Source organism: Coregonus clupeaformis, chromosome 14 (genome assembly GCF_020615455.1).
Source record: "Coregonus clupeaformis isolate EN_2021a chromosome 14, ASM2061545v1, whole genome shotgun sequence".
NCBI lineage: Eukaryota > Metazoa > Chordata > Actinopteri > Salmoniformes > Salmonidae > Coregonus > Coregonus clupeaformis.
Genome location: NC_059205.1, coordinates 5,728,920 through 5,755,653, shown reverse-complemented (window position 1 = coordinate 5,755,653; position 26,734 = coordinate 5,728,920). Strand labels below are relative to the sequence as shown.

At 45.6% G+C, this 26,734-nt stretch overlaps 3 protein-coding genes and 1 non-coding gene across 10 annotated transcripts; 1 reads left to right on the top strand and 3 right to left on the bottom strand.

Annotated features, from left to right (window-relative positions):
* Nucleotides 1-1,672: 1,672 nt before the first annotated feature.
* On the top strand, nucleotides 1,673-1,743 carry trnag-gcc. The gene has a single exon. It is a non-coding gene; the product is annotated as a tRNA-Gly (tRNA).
* Nucleotides 1,744-4,624: 2,881 nt separating this feature from the next.
* Nucleotides 4,625-24,817, bottom strand: LOC121581644. Its single transcript, XM_045224914.1, has 11 exons — nucleotides 24,686-24,817; nucleotides 24,380-24,483; nucleotides 24,152-24,278; nucleotides 23,784-23,997; nucleotides 23,016-23,597; nucleotides 22,626-22,838; nucleotides 6,686-6,966; nucleotides 6,227-6,489; nucleotides 5,750-6,007; nucleotides 5,004-5,571; nucleotides 4,625-4,960 (listed from the first exon to the last, which is right to left on the bottom strand). Exons 1-11 carry the CDS (start codon nucleotides 24,815-24,817, stop codon nucleotides 4,625-4,627), a joined length of 3,078 nt encoding a protein of 1,025 aa, XP_045080849.1.
* LOC121581645 lies at nucleotides 9,260-15,501 on the bottom strand. Of its 4 annotated transcripts, none has more exons than XM_045224647.1 (11): nucleotides 14,893-15,501; nucleotides 14,443-14,812; nucleotides 14,203-14,290; nucleotides 13,548-14,116; nucleotides 13,009-13,371; nucleotides 12,673-12,863; nucleotides 12,245-12,581; nucleotides 11,464-12,088; nucleotides 10,079-11,355; nucleotides 9,602-9,697; nucleotides 9,260-9,562 (listed from the first exon to the last, which is right to left on the bottom strand). In XM_045224647.1, exons 1-9 carry the CDS (start codon nucleotides 15,204-15,206, stop codon nucleotides 11,174-11,176), a joined length of 3,039 nt encoding a protein of 1,012 aa, XP_045080582.1. In that variant the 5' UTR covers nucleotides 15,207-15,501; the 3' UTR covers nucleotides 9,260-9,562; nucleotides 9,602-9,697; nucleotides 10,079-11,173. The 4 variants fall into 4 exon arrangements, with proteins under 4 accessions (XP_045080582.1, XP_045080583.1, XP_045080581.1 ...); XM_045224648.1 differs by having other exon boundaries at nucleotides 10,149-11,355; XM_045224646.1 differs by having other exon boundaries at nucleotides 10,827-11,355.
* Nucleotides 16,449-22,603, bottom strand: LOC121580638 (E3 SUMO-protein ligase KIAA1586-like). 4 transcript variants are annotated; one of them, XM_045224649.1, is made up of 4 exons: nucleotides 20,939-22,603; nucleotides 18,379-20,899; nucleotides 17,465-17,930; nucleotides 16,449-17,362 (listed from the first exon to the last, which is right to left on the bottom strand). In XM_045224649.1, exons 2-4 carry the CDS (start codon nucleotides 18,386-18,388, stop codon nucleotides 17,107-17,109), a joined length of 732 nt encoding a protein of 243 aa, XP_045080584.1. In that variant the 5' UTR covers nucleotides 18,389-20,899; nucleotides 20,939-22,603; the 3' UTR covers nucleotides 16,449-17,106. The 4 variants fall into 4 exon arrangements, with proteins under 4 accessions (XP_045080584.1, XP_041751554.2, XP_041751557.2 ...); XM_041895620.2 differs by lacking the exons at nucleotides 16,449-17,362; nucleotides 17,465-17,930 and having other exon boundaries at nucleotides 18,752-20,899; nucleotides 20,939-21,034; nucleotides 21,417-22,603; XM_041895623.2 differs by lacking the exons at nucleotides 16,449-17,362; nucleotides 17,465-17,930 and having other exon boundaries at nucleotides 18,752-20,899; nucleotides 20,939-21,034; nucleotides 21,487-22,603.
* Nucleotides 24,818-26,734: the final 1,917 nt, after the last annotated feature.

The window sequence follows — 26,734 nt, the reverse complement described above, 5'->3', positions numbered from 1 at the left end:
AATTACAATCCCGAGTCTTGACTGGAAGAATCTGTCGGCAAGTGAGCTTGCAATCGGAGGGTTGCTGGTATCAAGTTCTAGGTGCCATTGCTCCCTTGAGCAAGGCACCTACCCCCCCCCACAACAACTACTCCACGGGCACCTAGTGCAACAGCCCCCTGCTCCACCCTCTCCCAACTGTATATACAGTCTCTCTTTGGGCTAGAGCGGAAGCCAAATTCTCTTTGGACCTTGTGTACACGGTAGTGTTGCACGGTGTACCCGAAACATAGTTTTTTTCCCCGATACTAGACAACAGTTTGTTCATCGGATTTTTGTTACTTTCGGTACTTCTGTCAATTGTGTCTCGTGGATCAAGGCTCCCTGTCTTTCCTCCTGAATGATGTCATCACTGGTTAAAGAGACAGTGCGCAGTTTGATAAAATAAGCTACTTCTATGCAAATGTTGTTGATCAGTACAATAAGTCCCAAATGGAAGGTAACCAGACTGTTTGTCATCTGTAGCCCCATGAAATCTGCCAAAACAAGCTCAATAACTCAATGCATGCATGCACTACTATTGAATATGCATTCACCTGTATTTTGAATAGGCCTAAGCTACATAGCGGTTTACCATTCAAATAAATGATTACAATTATTTGATGTAGTTAGATTGGTAAAAACAAAGTCAAATTGACTGTATCTTTGATTCATTAATGCATACATGGCTGCCTCTGACAAATGTTGATGTAAAAAAGTATAATGTAATGTGATGTTGAGCTCAAACAATGTATAAAGATTGAAGCGCATTAGCTGAGTTTATCTGTCAGGATCAAGTGCCATTCTGTGACTTTGACTAATATGCCTTTTTTTTGCCGTGGTATTGAGTATCGTGATACTAAACGTACAATTCTGGTATCGTGACAACACTCGTACAAGGAACTTCAGGTATACACAGATAGTTTCTAGTCTACTCTTAAAGCTAGTGTTTTGTTTGCAAGTGTATACATAGTTGCTGTTTTTATTATTCTTAACCAAGCAAACCCTGCAATGTTTCAAAAGGATCTATGCACTGGTCGGGAATAGAACCCGGGCCCTGCGTGGCAGGCGAGAATTCTACCACTCAACCACCCATGCTTGAGATGGGCTATATTTTGAACATTGCACATGTGCCCCTGCATATCCTTCACATCACAGGAGGGGTGAAATGAACAGAAATAGAATCTAGAGCCGAGTGTTAACAATTTAGCAACTATTTGGCAAGTTTTCAGTTTTCTCCAGCAACTGTTTGTGAAAGAGCCTAATGACAAATTCAGCTACTATCAAGCTGCCTTCCAGTTGTCTCTAACGTTTTATAGCATTTAGGGACTTTTCACACAGCTGTCTGTGCAATAGTCACAGCAACGGTGCACACACAGGCAGAGAAGCACAAGGGGAGAGGGGAGGAGGGTAAGATGGAATCTAGCAACTTTAGCGACAGATCAAGCAGCCAATAGCACTTTTTGCTGCTAAATAGTTGGCAACATAGAGTGGAATGAAGAGAAGAGGGAAGAAGATTGAAGGGTAGGAAAAACAGGCACAATGGAGCTTGATTGTTGTCTGATAATTGGAGTCTTCTGTATTGTTCAGTCACTCCATCAACTTGTTTAGTCACTCCATTGAGTCGGGTAACCCCCTTTGAATTGCTATCAAAGCATTGGTGGTTCAGTGGTAGAATTCTCGCCTGCCACGCGGGAGGCCCGGGTTCGATTCCCGGCCAATGCATGTTCCATTTTAGGGCGGCAGGTAGTGTTGCCAATTACAATCCCGAGTCTTGACTGGAAGAATCTGTCGGCAAGTGAGCTTGCAATCGGAGGGTTGCTGGTATCAAGTTCTAGGTGCCATTGCTCCCTTGAGCAAGGCACCTACCCCCCCCACAACAACTACTCCACGGGCACCTAGTGCAACAGCCCCCTGCTCCACCCTCTCCCAACTGTATATACAGTCTCTCTTTGGGCTAGAGCGGAAGCCAAATTCTCTTTGGACCTTGTGTACACGGTAGTGTTGCACGGTGTACCCGAAACATAGTTTTTTTCCCGATACTAGACAACAGTTTGTTCATCGGATTTTTGTTACTTTCGGTACTTCTGTCAATTGTGTCTCGTGGATCAAGGCTCCCTGTCTTTCCTCCTGAATGATGTCATCACTGGTTAAAGAGACAGTGCGCAGTTTGATAAAATAAGCTACTTCTATGCAAATGTTGTTGATCAGTACAATAAGTCCCAAATGGAAGGTAACCAGACTGTTTGTCATCTGTAGCCCCATGAAATCTGCCAAAACAAGCTCAATAACTCAATGCATGCATGCACTACTATTGAATATGCATTCACCTGTATTTTGAATAGGCCTAAGCTACATAGCGGTTTACCATTCAAATAAATGATTACAATTATTTGATGTAGTTAGATTGGTAAAAACAAAGTCAAATTGACTGTATCTTTGATTCATTAATGCATACATGGGTGCCTCTGACAAATGTTGATGTAAAAAAGTATAATGTAATGTGATGTTGAGCTCAAACAATGTATAAAGATTGAACCGCATTAGCTGAGTTTATCTGTCAGGATCAAGTGCCATTCTGGAACTTTGACTAATATGCCTTTTTTTTACCGTGGTATTGAGTATCGTGATACTAAACGTACAATTCTGGTATCGTGACAACACTCGTACAAGGAACTTCAGGTATACACAGATAGTTTCTAGTCTACTCTTAAAGCTAGTGTTTTGTTTGCAAGTGTATACATAGTTGCTGTTTTTATTATTCTTAACCAAGCAAACCCTGCAATGTTTCAAAAGGATCTATGCACTGGTCGGGAATAGAACCCGGGCCCTGCGTGGCAGGCGAGAATTCTACCACTCAACCACCCATGCTTGAGATGGGCTATATTTTGAACATTGCACATGTTGCCCTGCATATCCTTCACATCACAGGAGGGGTGAAATGTACAGAAATAGAATCTAGAGCCGAGTGTTAACAATTTAGCAACTATTTGGCAAGTTTTCAGTTTTCTCCAGCAACTGTTTGTGAAAGAGCCTAATGACAAATTCAGCTACTATCAAGCTGCCTTCCAGTTGTCTCTAACGTTTTATAGCATTTAGGGACTTTTCACACAGCTGTCTGTGCAATAGTCACAGCAACGGTGCACACACAGGCAGAGAAGCACAAGGGGAGAGGGGAGGAGGGTAAGATGGAATCTAGCAACTTTAGCGACAGATCAAGCAGCCAATAGCACTTTTTTCTGCTAAATAGTTGGCAACATAGAGTGGAATGAAGAGAAGAGGGAAGAAGATTGAAGGGTAGGAAAAACAGGCACAATGGAGCTTGATTGTTGTCTGATAATTGGAGTCTTCTGTATAAAAATGGGGCAAAAGGGACTGCTAGGGGGGAGAAGGAAAAAGAGGGGGGGGGGGGGGGGAAAGAGAAAAAACGGAAAGAGAAAAGGAGAAAAACAAACAATTTGTCATGTTTTTTTCTCCACTCACAACGCCTTTAAAGTTATTTTCACACGCATGTGCGCTTATTTTTATCACTTTTATCGACAACATTGACACTTTGTCTCCTGCGGGATTCGATCCGACGACGCTGTGCACCGTGGCAGCATGCACCAATACCATGCATTAACATAATTTTTCTTTCGTATAACGTGTATATTGCTTGTATTAAGTGAGTTGTGTGAATATTGCATGTATTGTTTAAAAGCAGCCAGAACCAAAATCATTGTGTGTGTGTTAACATACTTGGCCAATAAATCTGATTTTGATGTAATTAAAGTGCTATGTGTCATTCATCCTGATTAGGGGGTTAGTTGTCCCAGATATATATATATATATTTAGCAACTGTCCCAGACTGCGGGGGACCAGAAGTGGGTGAACAACCTGAACTTGTTCTTCAACAGGTTTGATCAGCCCCTACCCCGGCTGCTGCACACCTCAGGTGCACCCCCAGAACACTGCCCTACCCCCATCTCCACAGCACTCAGGTCACAGACCCCCACCGCTTTGGCTTCTCCTGCCCCATCCCTTTCATCTCACCTCTTACCCTCAGCTCCACCCCCTCTCAACACCCCCTACAACATCAAACACTGGTGAGAAAAGAGGTCAGGAAGATCAAAGCAAGAAAGTATGTATTTTCATTGGCAGAGGGCTTTCCAGGAGTGCTGATATTTAATAACAGCACTGGTAGCCTACTTAGTTACTTTGCAAGAGTTCTAGGAATAAAGTATAGGAGGTATGGCAGAAAAACAATCCAGAAGTCAAAATTTGAGAAACTTTGGTCAGTTTATTAAACCTGAAAGTATATATTTAGCAAATATATACATCTTTATTTTTTTGTTGTTTTCTTTTTTAGAACACCATGCAATGCACAAACACAGAAATGAAAAACATAACTATATACAATACTTTACTATCTACACATTATTATACAATTTGACAAACTTTGGTCACTTTATTAAACCTGAAAGTATATATTTAACAAATATATACATCTATTTTTTTTTTATTGAATTTTTTAGAACACAGAAATGAAAAACTTAACTATATACAATACTTAACTATTTACACATAACTATTATATACAGTATTTATTTATTCATACATTTTCCTTTATTTCCCACTGGCAAGACTGGTCAACTGGTCCTTCCACTCTGCCAGGGTGAGTCCTGAGGCTGGACAGTACCACCGCCCCTTCAGCTGGGTGTGACCCGTACTTTTGTTTTTCCCCTGCCCACACTGCTTGCAAATGTACTGGTAGGTATCCCTGAACTTCTTGCGTGGAGGTTCACCCCTAGCCATCAGCTCCTCGTTCTCCTGGGCAGCTTTTTTCTGTCTCCACGTACGTTGCCTTGGCTGAACAGAGGTGCCAGGTGGTGGAGGGGCCAGGTACAGTGGATGGTCAGCAGGTGGCTGGAAGGGGGGAGGTGGCTGGAAGGGGGGAGGTGGCTGGAAGGAGAGAGGTGGCTGGAAGGGGGGAGGTGGCTGGTACGAAGGCCAGGCAGGAGATGGTGGTGGTGGCAGGTAATCCTGCTGGTACGAAGGCCAGGCAGGAGATGGTGGTGGTGGCAGGTAATCCTGCTGGTACGAGGGCCAGGCAGGAGATGGTGGTGGTGGCATGTAATCCTGCTGGTACGAGTCCCAGGCAGGAGATGGTGGTGGTGGCAGGTGACCCTGCTGGTACGAGGCCCAGGCAGGAGATGGGGGTGGTGGTGGTGGCAGGTGACCCTGCTGGTACGAGGCCCAGGCAGGAGATGGGGGGTGGTGGCAGGTTACCATGCTCATACGAGGCTGAGCCAGCAGAACCAGGCCATACGTATGACCCAGGCTGGTAGTGCTGTGCCAAGGCAGAACGAACACTATGCCGAGGGCGTATCACTGCCTCACCCTCCCGGTTCTCTGGCTCCTCAAACACCATAGCCTCATGCCCATGCTGCACAGGAGCAGCCGGAAGAGTCTGGGCTTCAGGGAGTGAGTCCTTGGCCAGTTCAAACCGTTTGGGGAGTATGGTGCCCTGCAGCAGCATGTCCCTGTCCTTCCTCTTATCCCTCCTAAGCAGCCTAAAAGACAAAAATGCATACAGTAGCTTCAGTTAGTTCTTTTATACATAGTAGCCTATCCTCCTATGTTTAGTATTTTCTAACAAGCAAGCAGTTGAAGGTTTTTCTTGCAGTTTAAAAATATAATAATATAATGTCATTGTATAGGAAAGGTGCACACGTAAAAAACAAGACTCACCAAGAAGAGATTGTTGTGTTGTTTACTGGTATCAGAACCACGTTGGTCTTCTCCAGAACAACCCTGCTGTCCTCCAGCAGCTGTTTAAGATGGCTGTAGGCCACCACAATGGACTGTGGGATGGGCAGAGTTCTACTCCTTGTGTCCTTGGGCCTGTTTGGTGCTTGCTGAAACTCTTTTAAAAGTCTCAGGCAAACACATTCGCTGACCCTGTGGACTTCGGGGTCCTGGGCTGCCTGCCCGTGAGTCATGAACAGTCTGTGGGAAAGAAGGATGATATGGTCCGGACTTTAAACAAGGCTGTAAACAAAAAATAATAATAATAGCAACAACCTGTCACCTGTGAACAGCCCAATTTACCCCCCACAAACTAATATAATCACAAAATATTTTTTTCAATCCTGGTTTGACGCAGTACAGCCTTCTGATTCAATGATTTGTAATGAACCAAAATGATTAAGAATTGTGTCAAATCACCTCTCTGCCGCCTGCTGTCCAGGAGCAGAGCCACTCGGCTTCCTGGGCGCTCTCCAAGGTCCTGCCACGGTCTTCTTCCTCGCTTTCTGGCCGAACCTCAAAGGTTCCTTGTCCATAGCAGGGAGAGCCATGTAAAGATGGACTATGTCAGCCTCCTCTTTTGATGACAAGGCAGTGATGGTTCGGTTCAGGCCAACCAGGTAGGCTGCCAGGTCATCAACCGCATCCCAGCCCAAGACACCTCTGGAATCACATCGGCTATTCTGAAAAGTGAAAATCATGAAAAAAACACATGTAAATAAATGTGTAAATTTCTTTGAACTATTTGAGCAATGTTGACCTTTTTCTCTCTCCATAAAACGTAATACTTGACGTTTTACTTGACAAACGTATGATACTTGTGGCATATCATTAGCGAACTTGTTACATATCTTGTTTTTGAGAAAGGTGTTACATTACCTGGTCTGATGTGCTGTCTTGTGTGTCGTCTTCCTCCACAATGATGTCCTCATCCAGGGATCTGGGTCCACTGTCACCCTCCAGTGTCACCTGGGCCTCCACGGCACATATTGGAGGATCAGGATCACCTACCCTAAGGTCAGCTACCTGGCACACCGTGACGTCAGGTTCACCCCCGTCGTCCTCGAGCTCCTCTGTGGGGATCTCTGGCAGCTGCTGTGGAACCAGCAGGTCGCCTCTATTGGACTGGGCCAACAGGTACTCCACAGCAATGCGCTCGCCTGTAACACATAGTGTTTAAACACATAGTTAAAGAAGAGGAAAGGACACAAACACAGACACAGACACATCTCCTACATGTAGAGCCCGATCTTCACTCCCACGTCCTCTGAGGAGGGGTGGAGGTGGCAGAGAAAAGAAAAGTGGGAGAGGAAGTAATACTCAAATGCTCAGTGCTGATCTGAGAGCAGTGGTGTAGTGGTCCCTGGAGAAGTGGGTATACTCTCAGTATTCACCTTTTTTTTTTTAAGTAGTCCAGAAAAAAGCCCTGTTTTAGAAACAGTGACATGTAAGACTATGATTTAGTTTACCCAAAAATATGTAATTTCTACTTGCACACTATTATAAAATGATCATGACTTGATTAGGAGCAGTTTGTAGTTACTACTGGTCACAAGAGCAGCCTGGATGAATGTAAAATGTATTTATCATGAGGCAAACAGGAAATGGTGTTTCGATTATTTTTGCACATTTATTTAAATAAAATACTTCAAATCTGAAGGTGACAATGCATCCTTGTTCATATTGCTATATGCTTTGTTTTGAACATGTTCATTTACCGGTAAATCATTCAACAAAATATGTTACAACAATATTTAGTTAACAATTAACAAAAATATATGCATTAACAACACATCAACAGTGATATACTCTCTCAACCCAGCACTGGGTTTCTGACCTTGCTCATACTACAGTATATTCCAGACAAATTTGCTTTCTGCAGGAGCTTTCACACTGCACTGTCTAGAACGCACCGAAGAGGCAGCACGATGGCTCTTCAACCAGGTCCTTGTATATTTTCTAGGATCAAACTTGGAAGTTGGTGGGCCGTTGATATTAATCATCATCAAGTTTGATATGTTTGAGATCAGAAGGACAGCCCTCTTGTCTGAGCTTATATTGTTCATAAGGCTAAAATTCCTCTCACACTCTGCTGTACCGACAGGGAATGTTTTCATACAGTTCATAAGTGGTTTTAGGTCCTTGGGCTCACTACTGGGCTCTTCCAGTAGGTCCCGCATCCCATTCAGTGCTTGGTCTGTGCACAAGTTAAATCGCTTGCACAGTCGCTTAACTTGTTCTTCACCATGGCGGATGCTGGGCTTTGATGGCCACTTACTCTGATCAAGGATGCTGAGGTCCATGATGGTCTCATCTTCAAAAGACAAGCGTTTCTCCAGATTGTTCACAAGGCTTTGTAAGAACTGGCCTGGATTGATAGACTTCAGCTTTGCATTTGTTTTCAGGGCTATAGACCGATACTCCCCAGTCTGTTTTGCTTCTAAAGCCTCACTATATTTCTCACCTGGACTCTCTTTGAATGACTGGATCACTCTGATTGAGCGTTTCAGCAGATGCTCTGCTCTGAGGAGCGTTATAGAACGAGACTGAAGCTCCTGTGACAGGAGACTTAGTTCATGGAGAGTGTCGTACATGAGGCCAAGGTCACAAATGAATTCTGGACTTTGAACACGGTCTAACAAACCTCTGTACATCTGCCTCTCTTTGGTGGACCTCATCTCATCACTGCAAGCATTTTTAAAGTGCTGCACAAGAGCTCCCAGGGATGTCCAAACAGCACGAACAGTCCGAAAGCTACTGGCCACCCAGCGTACATCCAAGATTCTGCCAATGCGAAGAAGTTGTGAGCCTACTTCAGCTGCTGCATTAACAAGTTCACGTTCATTTTTGTTTGACACACTATACAGAGAGTATAGCTTCTGGATAAAAGTTTTAAAGTGATTGACAGAGTTTACCTCATCAACTGCATCTGACACAGCAAGTTCAAGTCTATGGTTCATGCAGTGCCATACAAAAAGCTTTGGGAATCTCAAAGTCAGTCTGGTTGCTACTCCTGACTTCTTTCCTAGCATGACACTGGCTCCATCAGATACAAATGTTACCCAGTTTTCATGAAGCCACTCTTCTGTAAAGCCAGCATTAGTTAAACAGGTGAGTAACGCCTGTAATATGCCATCTGCTCTCTGATTTTCCAGTTCAACAAGTTCCAGGAATATGAACTCAGGGCTTTCTTCTTGAATTGATGCTTTAATAGAAACTGTCATGACAGCTTTGTGACTTAAAGAAGATGCCTCGTCAATTAGGACAGCTAACTTACTGGATGATGCTATAATGCTACTGATGATTTTGCTCTGCATCTCACTAGCAACATGTTGTATTATTTGTGTTGCACTGTAACGTGAATGAAGTATTGAGCCCATTTTTACACCATTCAGTTCCTGCAGCTCAATGAGGCTCTCATGGTCAGAAAAGGGTCGGTTCTTTTTGGCCAGATGGCCAGATGGTAGGCTGTTCGAAACACAGCTTCAGTTTCCTTCATGTAGGACTCAGTCATAGTCTCCACTGCATTCTCAATGGCAGCTTCTTTCTGTTGCTCTGCCACCTTCACAGCCTGAGTGTGGGCCTTGGACAACGCATGTTTCCTCACCTTATTTCTCAAGATTGACAAACTTGTTGTTCTACTTCCCTGGCCAGACACTTGAATTTCAAAGTTCATCCATTCTCTTGAGAGCGATACACCTTGTCCTTGCTCCTTGTCGATCCCAATGGAGTTCACACTGCTACAGACCAGACATCCTGCGAAGTTACCCAAACTAGCAATCTACCTAAACTTACCCAATTTTTTGTTTTTGGATCCCAACCAGGGGTTCTTGGATTTGAAGTCTTCTGTTTGTTTAGCACTCCACAGGTCTGGCCAGTCATTATTGATGTCTACAGACAACAACAAAACTAATTATGCATCTCCCTGTCTCTCTCTCTCTCACACACTTACACACACACACACACACACACACACACACTACTGTGATCACAATAGTCATCAGCAAGACATGGGTCCCCCTCTTTACATTAACAATCTGCATAACCAAGTGGAAATATTTTCAGCAAGTGAAGCTGAAGCATACAGGAGATTAGTGAGTGAAATACTTGGGAGAGTTTATTTAACAAAAAAACAACAAATTTAACACAAAATGTTATATAACAGTAGCATTGTAAAAAACAAACATGGATACAGACAAAATAAATAGAAGGGCAATAAAATAAATAACATCACACAGAAATTCAAAATGAGGCTTAATCTGTCAAAATCACCTTTTGTTACAGTGTGAGGCTTCACTTTTCAATAAACTGGAGATGCAATTTACTGCCTGTGTGTTCTGACCTGGTGGTGGTAGACTGGATCCTTCTCTATGCTCACACTGACTTGCCTGGCTAGCTCCCGGTTGAGAGCTGCCAGGGCTGCTGGTTTTAGGGGTGGGGTCTGCCTGGGCCTGATCTGGGCCTGATTTGTGCCTCTTTACAAAAAAAGTCTGCAATATCTCCCTTCCTTTTCATGGTTACCTGTCCCTATACAAAATAAGACAGCCTGATTAGACCTCAATATTGTTTTAGGCTGAATCTTAAACTATTTGTCCCCATTCTTGTGTTTTAACTTACTTAAAAATCAACTACCAGCTTAGCTACTATGCAATTAAACTAGATCATATAGGTTAGTTAGGGCTAAGTAACTTGGCTAATGTTATAATTTAGGGCTTAGTAACTTGGCTAACGTTATAATTTAGACCTTTACAATAATAAACAAGCTTCATAAACATTGAGATAATCAGTTTCATCAGTCTGGTATGAAATTCTTATGAACTGGGTTGATTAAACACTTACTGAAAACCAACAATGCCCCGGTTTCCCCACATTATCCCAATCTACGTAGCTAGCTTCATAACGTTAGCCGACTCGCACTAACTATTGGCGGCAACATCTCTTCTCCTCTAAATGTGCAGTCACTGGCAATTTGCCAGTAGTTTAAAATAATGATTCATTTGGAAACCACCTTAAAACTTACCTCAGAATGATGTCTTCCATCAACTGGGGTGGCACACCGCCGCTTGTGTCCTTTCTTCATCCGTTGTTTGGTCTGCTGCCGTTATCGTAGTCAAGTGGCACCGGCACCTGAGTTTTTTTTTTTTTTTTCACTGGCACCTGAGGTATTAGCGATATTTTCCTCGGCATGACCCGCCCTACTCTGCCTCTGATTGGCTCATCAGTCCTCATGCCTAAAGTTAACCAATCTAATCAGTGAAAGCAGCGAGTACCAGCCAATTAGAGGCAGAGGAGGGTGGGTCATGGCTTCACTATCCCCGAGGAAGAAAATAGGCAATCTGACTCACAGATATTACTGAATGATGCGCATCAGGGGGGATTTAGAAGTGGGTATACGCAATGCTGACTGAAAAATAAGTAGGTATACGCCGTATACCAGCGTATACCCTGGACTACACCTCTGCGCGCCACCCTATACATGTTCATGTCTGGTGGATCCTGGATGCACTCCAGGTGTCGCTGCTGGCCTGCCCACATCTCATCAATGGCCTCTGTAAATACATACATACATGCATGCATACAGTGAGTTATGTTCACTTTGTATGCAACTCTATCCGTATCAATGTTGTAATAACTTTTTTGAATGAGGTCTTTTATACCAGGTGTTTTGAAAAGGCTCACTCCGCTCTCGTCCAGCCCTGCGGGACCTTTCAGCTCCTCAATGGCCAGATGGATGAGCCGGAATGTTTCCTGAGCTCCCAGTGTGACCCTTCGCACGTGGTGTTTGAGGTGCTCCCTGGTAATGTAGAGGCGGACAATATCCTCATCTGACACAGTCATCAGCGTTGCCGGGTCCTTGGCTCTCATGGCCTTGATGAGCAGCTCCAGGTCTGAGCGGTTATAGGCCAGCACTCCCCCAGCTAGCGCAGACTTGAATGCAGCATACTTCGAGTGGGACTCTGTGCGTATGGCTGCATCAAACCGGTGGATCCAGTGAAAGATGTCCAGACGCACAACCATCCCGTTGTCCACCCAAGGCTGGAACAAAATCCCCAGCGCTGTTGGGCCCTGCGCACGGCAACACCCACGGTCCACGTATATAATTTTTGGGACTGGTTGATTGGCCAGCCGGAACCTCTCCATGACCCCAAGGCACATCGGTTTCAGCTTCTCTGTGGACTCCTCACAGGTCAGCACAAATGAAACTATCTGGGAGTGCTCGTTTCCGATGCTGGTGAACCACTCAGCTGAGCCTCCACCCTCCCCAGACAGCTTCTTCACCACCTAAAACATGTCAAGTGTGCATAATGAGATAACCTGTTAGATTTTATTGATATGTGATTTTTCTTAATCACTTTACAACAATGTGAAAATGGGTTCAATTTAAAACTTAATAAAAAACCAAACAATACTGCAAGATGTTTTGCATGATTTACATACTTTCTTGGTGGAATCCATTTTCAGCACAGTGCCAAAAGTGGAGAGGATCTGGCTCCGGTAATCCTGCACGTTGTTGGCCTCCGCCAGCAGGAAGGCGTGGCGCAGGAGCCGCGCGGAGGGGAGCTCTCTTGGAGGAGGTGGAGCCTGGAAAGTGTGCCTTAGTGCAGAAACGATCCCTCCAGGTTTCACGACAGTCATGAGGAGTGTGGTGTACAGGTCCTTACGCTGAAGGTACTCTTCAACGTGGTTCTCCTGTATCTGCCGCCACACCTTGACCATGGTGTTCCCTTCCGTCCGGTCCCTCAGAAGGCGCACAACAGTCCTATCCACGCCACGCCTATAAGTAGAGTCACAATCAATATGTTCAGGTGGATTTGAGTGACACTTCCAGGTCTGTCAAACGCACACATTATGTTCAGTATACTCACTTGCTGGTGAGGATGGCAGGGAACATAGCTTGGTGAGCCTCGCTAAGCTGGGACAAAATAGCGGCATCCCACGCAAGCCACCGACCCATTGTGCCACCTTCTCCGCTTCTGGCCGCTTTTGTACATGGTCCACAGCACAGGACCTCAGTGAGCATGGTGTACCAGGTGGACACGTCACAGATGTGACGTACCTAAAGTACATATGGGGAGAAAATCTTATTAAAAAAAAGGCCAATAGCAGGATATGGCTTTCTGTGCTCTTTTTTTGTCTTGCATGTTTACATACATAGTAATAAACTAATGTAAAAACTCTAACAAAGGTGAAGTGAGTTATACCCGGTGGTGATAGCCAGACTTGTAGAGGTGCACGTTCCGTCCTCTACCCAGACACTGATCCCCTCGAGGACACTTCAGGGAGTACCTCCACACTCCAACAGGACGCCACACAAAAACACGACTCCGAAAAAACTGTTGTGGAGTTGGCGGGGCACCCCTGACGTAGCCGGGAGGTTCTTCTGGGTAAAACCACATGCGGTCCGATTTCATCACCCGTCGCCTCCTGAACAGACCACTTTTGTCCTTATAGATTTGAACGGGTGTGAACAGCCCTCTTTCATTGTGGTCTTTGAGCCAGGAAATGTCTGCAGATGGGATGCCATTGGGGTTTTCCCACAGACGCACCCAACCCTCTAGCTCCACCTGCAACACACAACACATACAAAACACACTTAGTTATTACTTATTATTTTACATTACTTTGGTTAGTACAAATGAATGTCAAAACATACAACCAATTAAAAAAAAAAAAAAAAACCAACATGTTAAACAAATTGTTCTCCTTGACATTGTTTGCATATAATGTGAATTTTACTTACAGGGGAGTCACTCAGAGGTGATTCCGTGGGAAAAGGCTGACCCTCATGATCCTGTGCTGTGGACGGGGACTCTGTGAGTTGGCCAGGGGGCTCGGGCTGTTTGGGCCGGACAGGGGGCTCGGGCTGTTTGGGCCGGACAGCGGGCTCGGTCTGCTTGGGCCGGACAGGGGGCTCGAGCTTCTTGGGCCGGACAGCGGGTTCGAGCTTCTTGGGCCGGACAGCGGGTTCAAGCTTCTTGGGCCGGACAGGGGGCTCGGGCTGCTTGGGCCGGACAGCGGGCTCGGGCTTCTTGGGCCGGACAGCGGGCTCGAGCTTCTTGGGCCGGACAGCGGGTTCAAGCTTCTTGGGCCGGACAGGCGGCTCGGGCTGCTTGGGCCGGACAGCGGGCTCGGGCTTCTTGGGCCGGACAGCGGGCTCGGGCTGCTTGGGCCGGACAGCGGGCTCGGGCTTCTTGGGCCGGACAGCGGGCTCGGGCTGCTTGGGCCGGACAGGGGGCTCGGGCTTCTTGGGCCGGACAGGGGGCTCGGGCTGCTTGGGCCGGACAGGGGGCTCGAACTGTTTGATTGTGTCTGTGGGAATTTTCCAAACAAAGTTGTTTTGTATAATTTTTAAATTTTTTACGGTTTCATGTCTGTTTACTCTGTAACTCCCCTACCTTCAACAGCCTGGCTTGCAGCTAACAGTTCACTGTCGTCCCCTGGCCATGATGAAGGATCACACTTGGAGGTGCTTGCCTGCGGTTGCTGGACAACAAAATTTATTGTAACTATATAGATTTTATGATGTACCAGCTTTTAATTATCAAAAGCAAACAAAAACATTTAGTGATTAAAATATCTCTAATATGAAAATAATTTACCATGCTATTCTGCTCTTCCCATTACATACAACTTACTTGCTCCTTGTCAACAATATATTTCCTGAACCGCTTCATCTGCACACTTGTGATGTGGGTCACTGGTGTGTGCAGCCACCTCCTCACAGAACTGTATGCTTTCTTTATTATCTCCTTCTCCTCCTCACTGAATAGCTCTGGCCTGTCCTTTTGGGTGGGGTACTTGCTGTAGAGAGTCCACATCTCCTGAAAGGTGCTTTCCTCAAACCCTCTCTGACCGTAAATACACCTGTCGATGTTGGCCTCCAGGAGAATGCAGACTTGTGGGAAACTCTCTGCATATTCATTGAGGTAGTCTTTCACTCCCTGGTTCACTCTCTCTCCCTCCCTATGTTGAGTGGTCTCCTCTGATCTGTGCTTGTCAAGTATACTGCCATTTATTATAAGCATGCCATTAAAATTGTATAATAAATGCATTGCCTCCAATGGTATTAAATATAATATACTTACTACTTCAAGTAGCCCACATCGTTTTCCACAAGCCAGTGAAAAGATGCGTTTTCATACTGGCCAAATGGTATCACCAGCTTTCCCAGGCACAGCTGACGCGAAGGAGTGTGGATACCCTCCGCTCGAAGGAGCTTCTCTGCATGAGCCAAGGCTGTAGCCTGGTTCCGCAGCTCCTGTGGAGGTTTGGGAAAGAGCATCCTTTTCTCCCGATAGTAACGGGCCTCTTTTGTCGCCACCAATACGGCCTGCTGACGATATGGAGGGGCATCTGGGTTGATTACGCGGATTACTGGGCTCGCCATCTTCATTGACATACAAAACTGACAGTGACAGTAAACTCAGCAAGATCGTAACAGTGGGTCTCCGAAATGGCTCGATCAAGAGAAAAACTAGACCAATTCGCACAAAACAAAAACGTTGGTTAAGGTCTCCAAGGGTCTCAGATAACTTCCACCAAATCCCAAGACAATGAATGATATACGAATAAAGTAATGAGCGAAAGTCGGGTCCAAATACGGGGCTAATGCGATTTTTGCGAGGCTGCTAATGAGATTTTTTTTCAAGTGACGCAAGCGACTGTAAACAGTTACGCGTTCTGATTGGTCTAGAGTCTACAGTGACTGTAGACTCTAGACCAAACAGAACGCGTAACTGTCTACAGTCGTTGCGCTACTGTAGACTCGACCCCTATGGGGGGGGATGCGCCGTAGAGTAGTGCAATTGCCCCTGATCGTGATTGGCTGGAAGTTTGGAGCGTGGGCTAAGTAATTATATGGTGTTTGTCAGTGTGTGAGTTAAACAGAATTAATTGAACTTCAGGACAGATTGAACTGATAGATGGCAATAACTGCTTCCATGCCTCCTATTTAGTTTTTTCCCAAGGAATTTAATGTTGTTTTGTGGCTTTACCTTTTCTACTAAAATATGTGCAAAATGATCTGATTTCATTGTGCTATTGGCACATTTCCTTACCTCAGTTACTTTATCTGTGTCTTTATGTTTTGATACATACAAATATAACCCCATTGTTCAATTCATTAATTGATATTCCACAACTGTTACTGTAGCACTGACCACTTTAATGAATAAAGTGCATGTATATTGGGGAACACTTATAAAAAACACAGCACTACAGTGTAGACAATATAAGTTAGACAATATAAAATGTCATAAAATCAAAGCCTATTTACCATATGTACAATGCAACCGTCCCATATTTACAGATTTATTACAACATATTTATATTACTACAACTTGTCAACAACAGAGGTGAAGTGTTCGTAGCTGCTGTACACTTTGTTGTCCAGACCTTTTGATGGGGACATCATATTTGTAGGGCAGAAACTGTTTTTTTTGTATTTTTATGTCCCTGGGTTGTTTGGCCACAGAGTGTACAGACAGGGAGATTTTGCACCCTTGACACTTTGGCTCCTACTTCTGAGGAGTGTTCCTTATGCTTCCGCTTGAATTGCGTAGCTCTTGCCCAGAATGAAGTACTACTGTGTGCTGTGCCAATTGTAGTAGGCATTTTGGGCAGAGTTGGAGGGACTGATTTAGGTGGACCATCAATCCCTGGATTTGCCTCACTAGCAGGCATTATGGGCCATGTGGAGGGGCCAGCAATTCCTGGGGTTGCTGTAGATGCAGAGAGGGAGGGCACAGGTCTGTTGATGGTAGAGGGGGCGTTGGGTTTTCTCACTGGTGGTGGCAGTAGCAAATGTGGCATCGGTGGCTGAGGCCGGGAGAGTGGTGCCATCATATCTGTCCTTCCCTTTAACACCTTGGTCCCTGCTGTGCTGGGTGTGGGCACATATTCCATCAGGGGGTAGTCTGGTGGAGGGAGGACTGCAGGCTGATGTGGTGCTGGTGGAAGGTCTGCAGATGAGATGGAGGTGGTCTTAGTGATGGTGGAGGGCTGTTTTGTGGCGTGCAAGTTGAGGAGCCTCTCTTGGCGACGGATAAAGTCCTGCACAGTCTTGCTGTTAATCTTGGGTAGAGGAATGCCTGCTTTGCACAGGACTGGATCCTCCACTAAAATCCGGTGCTGGACTCGCTCGTACGCCTTCAAGAGGGTTCTCTTCTCAGGACTGTTGCGAGAGCCTTGAGGTGAGCGCAACCACAACAGTTTCACCAGCGTGTACATCAGCCTGTTGTGCTGAGCACTGATGTCCTGTTGCGCTGGTGCGTAGCGCTTGGCCATCTTTACCCTCTGTATCAGAGCAGCGTCAACAAGATCGTCCCTTTTTGTGCGGCAGTAGAGGGTGTTGCCCCAGTGTGTTCTGTACAACTGGTTGAACTTTTGTGGCTGCTTGTCATGCTCCTCCACGGCATTCCAGGCTTTAAGGACCTGGTTTCTCTGCTCGGTGGTGAGTGACAGCTTTTCTTCTGCCAGGCCAATCTCCACCAGCACAGAGCAGAACATTTCCAACTTAGGAAAGCCAGGAAGAGGGTTTGGACTGCAGGCATCCTCCTGTAAAAGAAAAAGCCATATGAATGTGGTAAGTTCAAATATGTTGTCTTTTTCAGTAACTGGTGCATTGTATTTCATTCTAGCAGACACACGGCTACTCACAAAGGCCGGAGGGTGAACAGTGGCGGTTTCGTCGCTGGTGAGTGTGATGTGGGGCAGGACGGCATCCAGCGCACGGTCGTGTGCCTCCACATCGCTCTGGTACGCCTCGTCTGCGTCATCTGGATCAGGCTGCCCAGGTCGGAGCACCTCCTCTTCTGGACCAGGTCCATCGTTGACAATGTCCTGAAGAGAGAAGGGCCCAGATTCCCCGTGCTCTGGCTGAACAGGTACTCCAACCCGAGCAGCTCGTTGGAAGAGACATCAGCAGGGGCCCGGAAATTCTCCTCCACAGTCTCTCCGAACAGCTGCTGACAGCGAGCGTTGAGGCGATCAATCAGCGGCGCCGAATAGGTCCTGTGGTGCCGTCCTTTGCCACCAAACACGGCATCCCCGCTCCTGTCAGAGTTCCACCGTGCAATGCCACTGATCAGGTAAACCTGATAGGGCCGTGCTGCACAGTGGGGACCTGAAAATCAAAATTGAAGGTATTATACAACAGTTAGTTCCACTTTTTCAACTAATTAGTTTGATTGGACAATGGGCATTCCATGAGTTCCTATATTGAGCGTTACTGCACGGGGACTTTTAACTACATGTATCACTCCGCTTTACAGGTGTTCTAATAAATGTTTTGTTTGTGTTGCTTGGCAAAAGTCAAGTCCGAAGTCCAGTTGCAGATCTTTTTGTGTTGGCGGAGGAAAATAAATGATTAAAAAAAAGAAACAAATCATAATCTGTTGTGGCTTATTACTGTTAACTAATAAATGGCAATTGTAGAATGGTTGTATTAAAGCTATATCCAAATCACAGCTGTGATATATTCAGTACAATCGCACCCCCTCTCCTGTCATTATTGCTTAATGACAGGGTCACATATTTAATTTGTTACAAGTATAGAGAATACACCTGTGTACCTGGAATCATGTTCGGCAGAGCTTTGTGGAATCCTTCCAGGCTGTTGCTTCCACGCAGACATTTGTAGTAGGGTAGGTCCACATTGTTAATGGTTGTGGTACGCGCCACCAGTGGTGTAGTGGTCCCTGGAGAAGTGGGTATACTCTCAGTATTCACCTTTTTTTTTTTAAGTAGTCCAGAAAAAAGCCCTGTTTTAGAAACAGTGACATGTAAGACTATGATTTAGTTTACCCAAAAATATGTAATTTCTACTTGCACACTATTATAAAATGATCATGACTTGATTAGGAGCAGTTTGTAGTTACTACTGGTCACAAGAGCAGCCTGGATGAATGTAAAATGTATTTATCATGAGGCAAACAGGAAATGGTGTTTCGATTATTTTTTGCACATTTATTTAAATAAAATACTTCAAATCTGAAGGTGACAATGCATCCTTGTTCATATTGCTATATGCTTTGTTTTGAACATGTTCATTTACCAGTAAATCATTCAACAAAATATGTTACAACAATATTTAGTTAACAATTAACAAAAATATATGCATTAACAACACATCAACAGTGATATACTCTCTCAACCCAGCACTGGGTTTCTGACCTTTGCTCATACTACAGTATATTCCAGACAAATTTGCTTTCTGCAGGAGCTTTCACACTGCACTGTCTAGAACGCACCGAAGAGGCAGCACGATGGCTCTTCAACCAGGTCCTTGTATATTTTCTAGGATCAAACTTGGAAGTTGGTGGGCCGTTGATATTAATCATCATCAAGTTTGATATGTTTGAGATCAGAAGGACAGCCCTCTTGTCTGAGCTTATATTGTTCATAAGGCTAAAATTCCTCTCACACTCTGCTGTACCGACAGGGAATGTTTTCATACAGTTCATAAGTGGTTTTAGGTCCTTGGGCTCACTACTGGGCTCTTCCAGTAGGTCCCGCATCCCATTCAGTGCTTGGTCTGTGCACAAGTTAAATCGCTTGCACAGTCGCTTAACTTGTTCTTCACCATGGCGGATGCTGGGCTTTGATGGCCACTTACTCTGATCAAGGATGCTGAGGTCCATGATGGTCTCATCTTCAAAAGACAAGCGTTTCTCCAGATTGTTCACAAGGCTTTGTAAGAACTGGCCTGGATTGATAGACTTCAGCTTTGCATTTGTTTTCAGGGCTATAGACCGATACTCCCCAGTCTGTTTTGCTTCTAAAGCCTCACTATATTTCTCACCTGGACTCTCTTTGAATGACTGGATCACTCTGATTGAGCGTTTCAGCAGATGCTCTGCTCTGAGGAGCGTTATAGAACGAGACTGAAGCTCCTGTGACAGGAGACTTAGTTCATGGAGAGTGTCGTACATGAGGCCAAGGTCACAAATGAATTCTGGACTTTGAACACGGTCTAACAAACCTCTGTACATCTGCCTCTCTTTGGTGGACCTCATCTCATCACTGCAAGCATTTTTAAAGTGCTGCACAAGAGCTCCCAGGGATGTCCAAACAGCACGAACAGTCCGAAAGCTACTGGCCACCCAGCGTACATCCAAGATTCTGCCAATGCGAAGAAGTTGTGAGCCTACTTCAGCTGCTGCATTAACAAGTTCACGTTCATTTTTGTTTGACACACTATACAGAGAGTATAGCTTCTGGATAAAAGTTTTAAAGTGATTGACAGAGTTTACCTCATCAACTGCATCTGACACAGCAAGTTCAAGTCTATGGTTCATGCAGTGCCATACAAAAAGCTTTGGGAATCTCAAAGTCAGTCTGGTTGCTACTCCTGACTTCTTTCCTAGCATGACACTGGCTCCATCAGATACAAATGTTACCCAGTTTTCATGAAGCCACTCTTCTGTAAAGCCAGCATTAGTTAAACAGGTGAGTAACGCCTGTAATATGCCATCTGCTCTCTGATTTTCCAGTTCAACAAGTTCCAGGAATATGAACTCAGGGCTTTCTTCTTGAATTGATGCTTTAATAGAAACTGTCATGACAGCTTTGTGACTTAAAGAAGATGCCTCGTCAATTAGGACAGCTAACTTACTGGATGATGCTATAATGCTACTGATGATTTTGCTCTGCATCTCACTAGCAACATGTTGTATTATTTGTGTTGCACTGTAACGTGAATGAAGTATTGAGCCCATTTTTACACCATTCAGTTCCTGCAGCTCAATGAGGCTCTCATGGTCAGAAAAGGGTCGGTTCTTTTTGGCCAGATGGCCAGATGGTAGGCTGTTCGAAACACAGCTTCAGTTTCCTTCATGTAGGACTCAGTCATAGTCTCCACTGCATTCTCAATGGCAGCTTCTTTCTGTTGCTCTGCCACCTTCACAGCCTGAGTGTGGGCCTTGGACAACGCATGTTTCCTCACCTTATTTCTCAAGATTGACAAACTTGTTGTTCTACTTCCCTGGCCAGACACTTGAATTTCAAAGTTCATCCATTCTCTTGAGAGCGATACACCTTGTCCTTGCTCCTTGTCGATCCCAATGGAGTTCACACTGCTACAGACCAGACATCCTGCGAAGTTACCCAAACTAGCAATCTACCTAAACTTACCCAATTTTTTGTTTTTGGATCCCAACCAGGGGTTCTTGGATTTGAAGTCTTCTGTTTGTTTAGCACTCCACAGGTCTGGCCAGTCATTATTGATGTCTACAGACAACAACAAAACTAATTATGCATCTCCCTGTCTCTCTCTCTCTCACACACTTACACACACACACACACACACACACACACACTACTGTGATCACAATAGTCATCAGCAAGACATGGGTCCCCCTCTTTACATTAACAATCTGCATAACCAAGTGGAAATATTTTCAGCAAGTGAAGCTGAAGCATACAGGAGATTAGTGAGTGAAATACTTGGGAGAGTTTATTTAACAAAAAAACAACAAATTTAACACAAAATGTTATATAACAGTAGCATTGTAAAAAAACAAACATGGATACAGACAAAATAAATAGAAGGGCAATAAAATAAATAACATCACACAGAAATTCAAAATGAGGCTTAATCTGTCAAAATCACCTTTTGTTACAGTGTGAGGCTTCACTTTTCAATAAACTGGAGATGCAATTTACTGCCTGTGTGTTCTGACCTGGTGGTGGTAGACTGGATCCTTCTCTATGCTCACACTGACTTGCCTGGCTAGCTCCCGGTTGAGAGCTGCCAGGGCTGCTGGTTTTAGGGGTGGGGTCTGCCTGGGCCTGATCTGGGCCTGATTTGTGCCTCTTTACAAAAAAAGTCTGCAATATCTCCCTTCCTTTTCATGGTTACCTGTCCCTATACAAAATAAGACAGCCTGATTAGACCTCAATATTGTTTTAGGCTGAATCTTAAACTATTTGTCCCCATTCTTGTGTTTTAACTTACTTAAAAATCAACTACCAGCTTAGCTACTATGCAATTAAACTAGATCATATAGGTTAGTTAGGGCTAAGTAACTTGGCTAATGTTATAATTTAGGGCTTAGTAACTTGGCTAACGTTATAATTTAGACCTTTACAATAATAAACAAGCTTCATAAACATTGAGATAATCAGTTTCATCAGTCTGGTATGAAATTCTTATGAACTGGGTTGATTAAACACTTACTGAAAACCAACAATGCCCCGGTTTCCCCACATTATCCCAATCTACGTAGCTAGCTTCATAACGTTAGCCGACTCGCACTAACTATTGGCGGCAACATCTCTTCTCCTCTAAATGTGCAGTCACTGGCAATTTGCCAGTAGTTTAAAATAATGATTCATTTGGAAACCACCTTAAAACTTACCTCAGAATGATGTCTTCCATCAACTGGGGTGGCACACCGCCGCTTGTGTCCTTTCTTCATCCGTTGTTTGGTCTGCTGCCGTTATCGTAGTCAAGTGGCACCGGCACCTGAGTTTTTTTTTTTTTTTTTTTCACTGGCACCTGAGGTATTAGCGATATTTTCCTCGGCATGACCCGCCCTACTCTGCCTCTGATTGGCTCATCAGTCCTCATGCCTAAAGTTAACCAATCTAATCAGTGAAAGCAGCGAGTACCAGCCAATTAGAGGCAGAGGAGGGTGGGTCATGGCTTCACTATCCCCGAGGAAGAAAATAGGCAATCTGACTCACAGATATTACTGAATGATGCGCATCAGGGGGGATTTAGAAGTGGGTATACGCAATGCTGACTGAAAAATAAGTAGGTATACGCCGTATACCAGCGTATACCCTGGACTACACCTCTGTCTGAGAGCTATCTCACCAGTAGGTTTTCCAGGTGGGGTGAATTCTGGAACCAGAGAACAACCAAGGACCCGCTGGCTCATGCTGTTTAGGTGAGACATCAAGCGAACATCAAATGTCCTCAGGGTTGATGCCCCCACCACAGCTACAGCTTCCTTTGCCCGGTTCATGTTCCACCTCGATACCCCCTCCAGCATGTACATTTGTGTGTGCAATGCATTGCATCGAAAGCCTAAGAAACAAAATACTCAGGTTAGGTCAACCATTATTATGAAGTCAATACATATTAACACCTATTAAATACAAAGTGACAATTACATTGTTATTTGAATAATTCAAGTGCATACTATGTCATAACACAGACTTTTTTTTAAGATCAGCATACGGCAAGTTAACATTTTGAATTTACCTGGAACAAAAGCACACTGGTGGCGGTGAAAACTCTCGAGGGAGGAGGACCCCCTCCCACACCTGAGGACGTCAAGGACTTTGCCACCCTTCTGCAGTGTCCCTGTCTTTGTGTACAACTCCACCCCTGCAGGGTCCTGGATGCACTCCAGGTGCTTCTGCTGCACCTCCCACACATGGTGCATGCTGTCAGGGTTCACTAGACGCAGCCCCGTGGTGTCAGTCAGCTCCCACATCGATTCGAGCAGCCCCGAAATCATGACCCGGATTTCCTCCACTGCACGGGTCCTCCGCCTGCAGTGCTTTGCCATTTCACCAGTGCTGATACTGGCCAAGAGCAGTGCCTCAGTGGGAGCATTTCCGCCATGGCTGCTCTTCCACTCCCCTTTCTTGGCCTCCTTAAGCCGTTGCACATCCTCCTGATCCCACTCAAAGATACAGGCGGAAAGTTTGGAGCAAAAGGTACCGTAGAGAGGGTGGTGCTCAGTAGTGAGGCCGCAGTTAAACCTTCGCATGAAGTGGAAGACGTCTAAACGGACGACAAACTTCCATGGTCGAAAGAGTCTCAGCACTGACGACACACCTGTGAAAGACAAACATTGATTATTACAGACGTGATCATCTATTTTTTGGGCAATTACATTACATTGTTAGTTTATAGATTACTATCACCATTTTTCTCTTTTTTTAACATCATAATTAACTTTAGTTAATTACATACTGTAATCTGCAATGTATATTTCATAAAGTAACAATTTCAGCATCCCACCTGACTGGCTGCAGCAGTCCCGGTCAACATAGATAGCCTCAGGCTCAGCTTGTCCAGCATTCTCATAACGTGTGACGATGCCCTGGCACAACTCTTCCAGCCCTGCACCTTCACCTGTCGTCAGAACACTGTTCAGAACCTGGCCAAGCTCGTTGCCGATGTTGGACATCCATGCAGCGGTGTCCCCTATACTGCCAGCCAGCTTCTTGGTGATCTGAAAAACAAACAAAAACAGAACGTTCTAAAAAAAACTGTACAAACTTACTAAAATTAATACTATTTCATCATTAGGATGATAAAGTAAACTATTTATATCCATTCCAATTGGTTAACATCAGAGTAAATAAAATTAATGCTAAAACCCTCACCTTCTTTGTAGAGTCCATCTTCAGAATTCTACCATAGGTAGAGGTGATCACCCCCTTCATCTCTTCCAGGTGGCTGAGGATGTCGTTGGAGTGGACCGTCTCAAACCACTGGGCAAGTGGAAGGGGCCTGAAGGGTGGAGGAGGAAGGTGGACAGCTGCAGAAGAGACGAAGGTAGCCATCTTCAAATGAAGCTCACAGTCAGACAGGTAGCGGATGGTCTGACGTGCCCACTCTCGCTGTGTGCTTCCTCTACTGCAGACTGGAGGTAGGAGGAACTGTTCCCACTGGTCCTTGGCTTCAGGAAAGTCATACACTTCCTATCCAGGGCTAGCTGTGTAGTGAGGACAGCGGGAAACAGGCTCCTATGTGCCACATCCAGTTGAGCAAGGATTTCCTGGCTCCATGGGCAGACCGGCAGCATACACTTGCTGCAACGTGGATAGTCCCCTCCCACAAGGTAGTAGCGGGTATCCACATCTATCACCTCCCTCACCTTCGGGTAGATCCCTGAGTGGTGCATTTTCCGGTCACACCGCGTGCATTTCAGAGGAATCCCCCACATCCTCATTGGTGCCCAGAGGAACATCCTCTGCCGGAAGTGCCACCCGGGCTCGGGGAGGAGACGGTTTGTGCTGCAGTGGTGGATGAAACCAGCACGCCTCCATTTTCTGCCTCAGCTGACCTGTAGGCTCATAGAGGACCTTGGCAATCCACACCCGATCTGCTGGCTGTATAACCTTTTTGAATTGATTGGGGAGAAAAGCTTCCCAATCAATGGAAGCTGGCCTAAGTGGAGTTTGAGGAGTGTGGCGTGGCGTGCTGGAGCAACCTGTTGGAGGAGGGAGCAGAGACGTAGTTGTCGGCGGAGATGGTGTGGGCTGTAGAGATGGTGTGGCCGTTAGCCGTGGAGATGGTGTGGGCCGCGGAGATGGTGTGGTCCACGGAGATGGCGTGGCCGTTAGCCGTGGAGATGGTGTGGGCCTTGGAGATCTTGGAGATGGTGTGGGCCTTGGAGATGGTGTGGGCCTTGGAGATGGTGTGGGCCCTGGAGATGGTGTGGGCCGCGGAGATGGTGTGGGCCGCGGAGATGGTGTGGGCCATGGAGATGGTGTGGGCCCTGGAGATGGTGTGGGCCCTGGAGATGGTGTGGGCCGCGGAGATGGTGTGGGCCGCGGAGATGGTGTGGGCCCTGGAGATGGTGTGGGCCCTGGAGATGGTGTGGGCCGCGGAGTTGGTGTGGGCCGCGGAGATGGTGTGGCCGTTAGCCGCGGAGATGGTGTTGGCCGTGGGGATGGTGTGGTGGAGCTACCTGTTGAAGTTGGCGATGGAGGTTGAGCCAACCAGGATAAATAATGGAACTGTTCTATATGCTCCAACAGGCCAACAGAACCTTGGACCTTGGCCCCACAGGTGTCACATGTCTCCTCTACATGGCGGTCAGAAAGGTGCATGGAGAATTTTTCTGCCTTCACAACCTGATTGCACTGACAGCACTTTACTGTTCTGTCTGCACTGGTGCCTCCGCCTGCCTGCCTTGAGCCTCCACCTGCCTCATAGGAGCCTCCACCTGCCTGACTGGAGCCTTCTCCTGCCTGACTGGAGCCTTCTCCTGCCTGACTGGAGCCTTCTCCTGCCTGACTGGAGCCTTCTCCTGCCTGACTGGAGCCTTCTCCTGCCTGACTGGAGCCTTCTCCTGCCTGACTGGAGCCTTCACCTGCCTCACAGGAGCCTTCTCCTGCCTGCCTGGAGCCTCCACCTGCCTCACAGGAGCCTTCTCTTGCCTGCCTGGAGCCTCCACCTGCCTGCCTGGAGCCTCCACCTGCCTCATAGGAGCCTCCACCTGCCTCATAGGAGCCTCCACCTGCCTCTGATGCATCTGACTGAAGGGGGGAGGCAGGATTTCAAGTACAAAAGAGGCTCATGCTACTTGTAATAAATAATTTCACCAATGATCCTACACTGTTAGTTTTATCCAAATTTGTGCACATAGGGTATGATCCATCAAATAATCGACTTCATGCTACAGCAACTTATCATCACTTAAATGAAATAAATCATCATATAACCTACCTTATGGAACCCACAAGAGCATTTTAGGTGTCTCCCGAACAGATCCACCTTACTCTTGCTCTGCAGCGGGCAAGCATCTATACACTCCAGGGCTCTTTTCCATTTCTTACCACCGGGCCTTTTGCCTGTGGAAAACTGGTAGCTACCCTGGGCATACTTTTGGCAGATGTCTCTCCAGTATGAGTCTGGCTTCCCCGTCTTGGTCATATCTGCAAACATGAGCTAAGTTAGACTAAACGACCAAGTTCTCTGTTGTGATTACATTCTCAATCAATTTAGCATAGATGTACAGTCGTGATAGTTTGCTCTGGCTATGGTACAGTAATACCAGGTCCATACCATTTTATAAAATTAATACTTCCATAGAATAATATGCTTGTACTCCAACACGTCAACTTAATTTTGTTATCTCAACAACCTGGTCAAAGTATCATCAATGTAGTCATATTTTGTACTTCTGAGGTCAAATTAAAGTCAGCGGAAAAGTTGCATCTCACAGAGGGGACTGTACT

Excerpts from the sequence above, each read along its gene's own strand:
- LOC121581645 (XM_045224645.1), bottom strand. The coding sequence starts at position 15,206 with ATGTCAATGAAGATGGCGAGCCCAGTAATCCGCGTAATCAACCCAGAT. Across the intron at positions 14,813-14,892 it reads GATGTGGGCTACTTGAAGTA|TATACTTGACAAGCACAGAT; the intron begins GTAAGTATATTA and ends AATAAATGGCAG. Across the intron at positions 12,089-12,244 it reads AAATGGATTCCACCAAGAAA|GTGGTGAAGAAGCTGTCTGG; the intron begins GTATGTAAATCA and ends GACATGTTTTAG.
- LOC121580638 (XM_041895620.2), bottom strand. The coding sequence starts at position 20,523 with ATGGGCTCAATACTTCATTCACGTTACAGTGCAACACAAATAATACAA.
- LOC121581644 (XM_045224914.1), bottom strand. The coding sequence starts at position 24,817 with ATGGAGGCGTGCTGGTTTCATCCACCACTGCAGCACAAACCGTCTCCT. Across the intron at positions 24,279-24,379 it reads GAAGCACACAGCGAGAGTGG|GCCCCTTCCACTTGCCCAGT; the intron begins GCACGTCAGACC and ends TCCACCCTTCAG. Across the intron at positions 6,967-22,625 it reads CCCACCTGGAAAACCTACTG|GCGAGCGCATTGCTGTGGAG; the intron begins GTGAGATAGCTC and ends TATGTGTTACAG.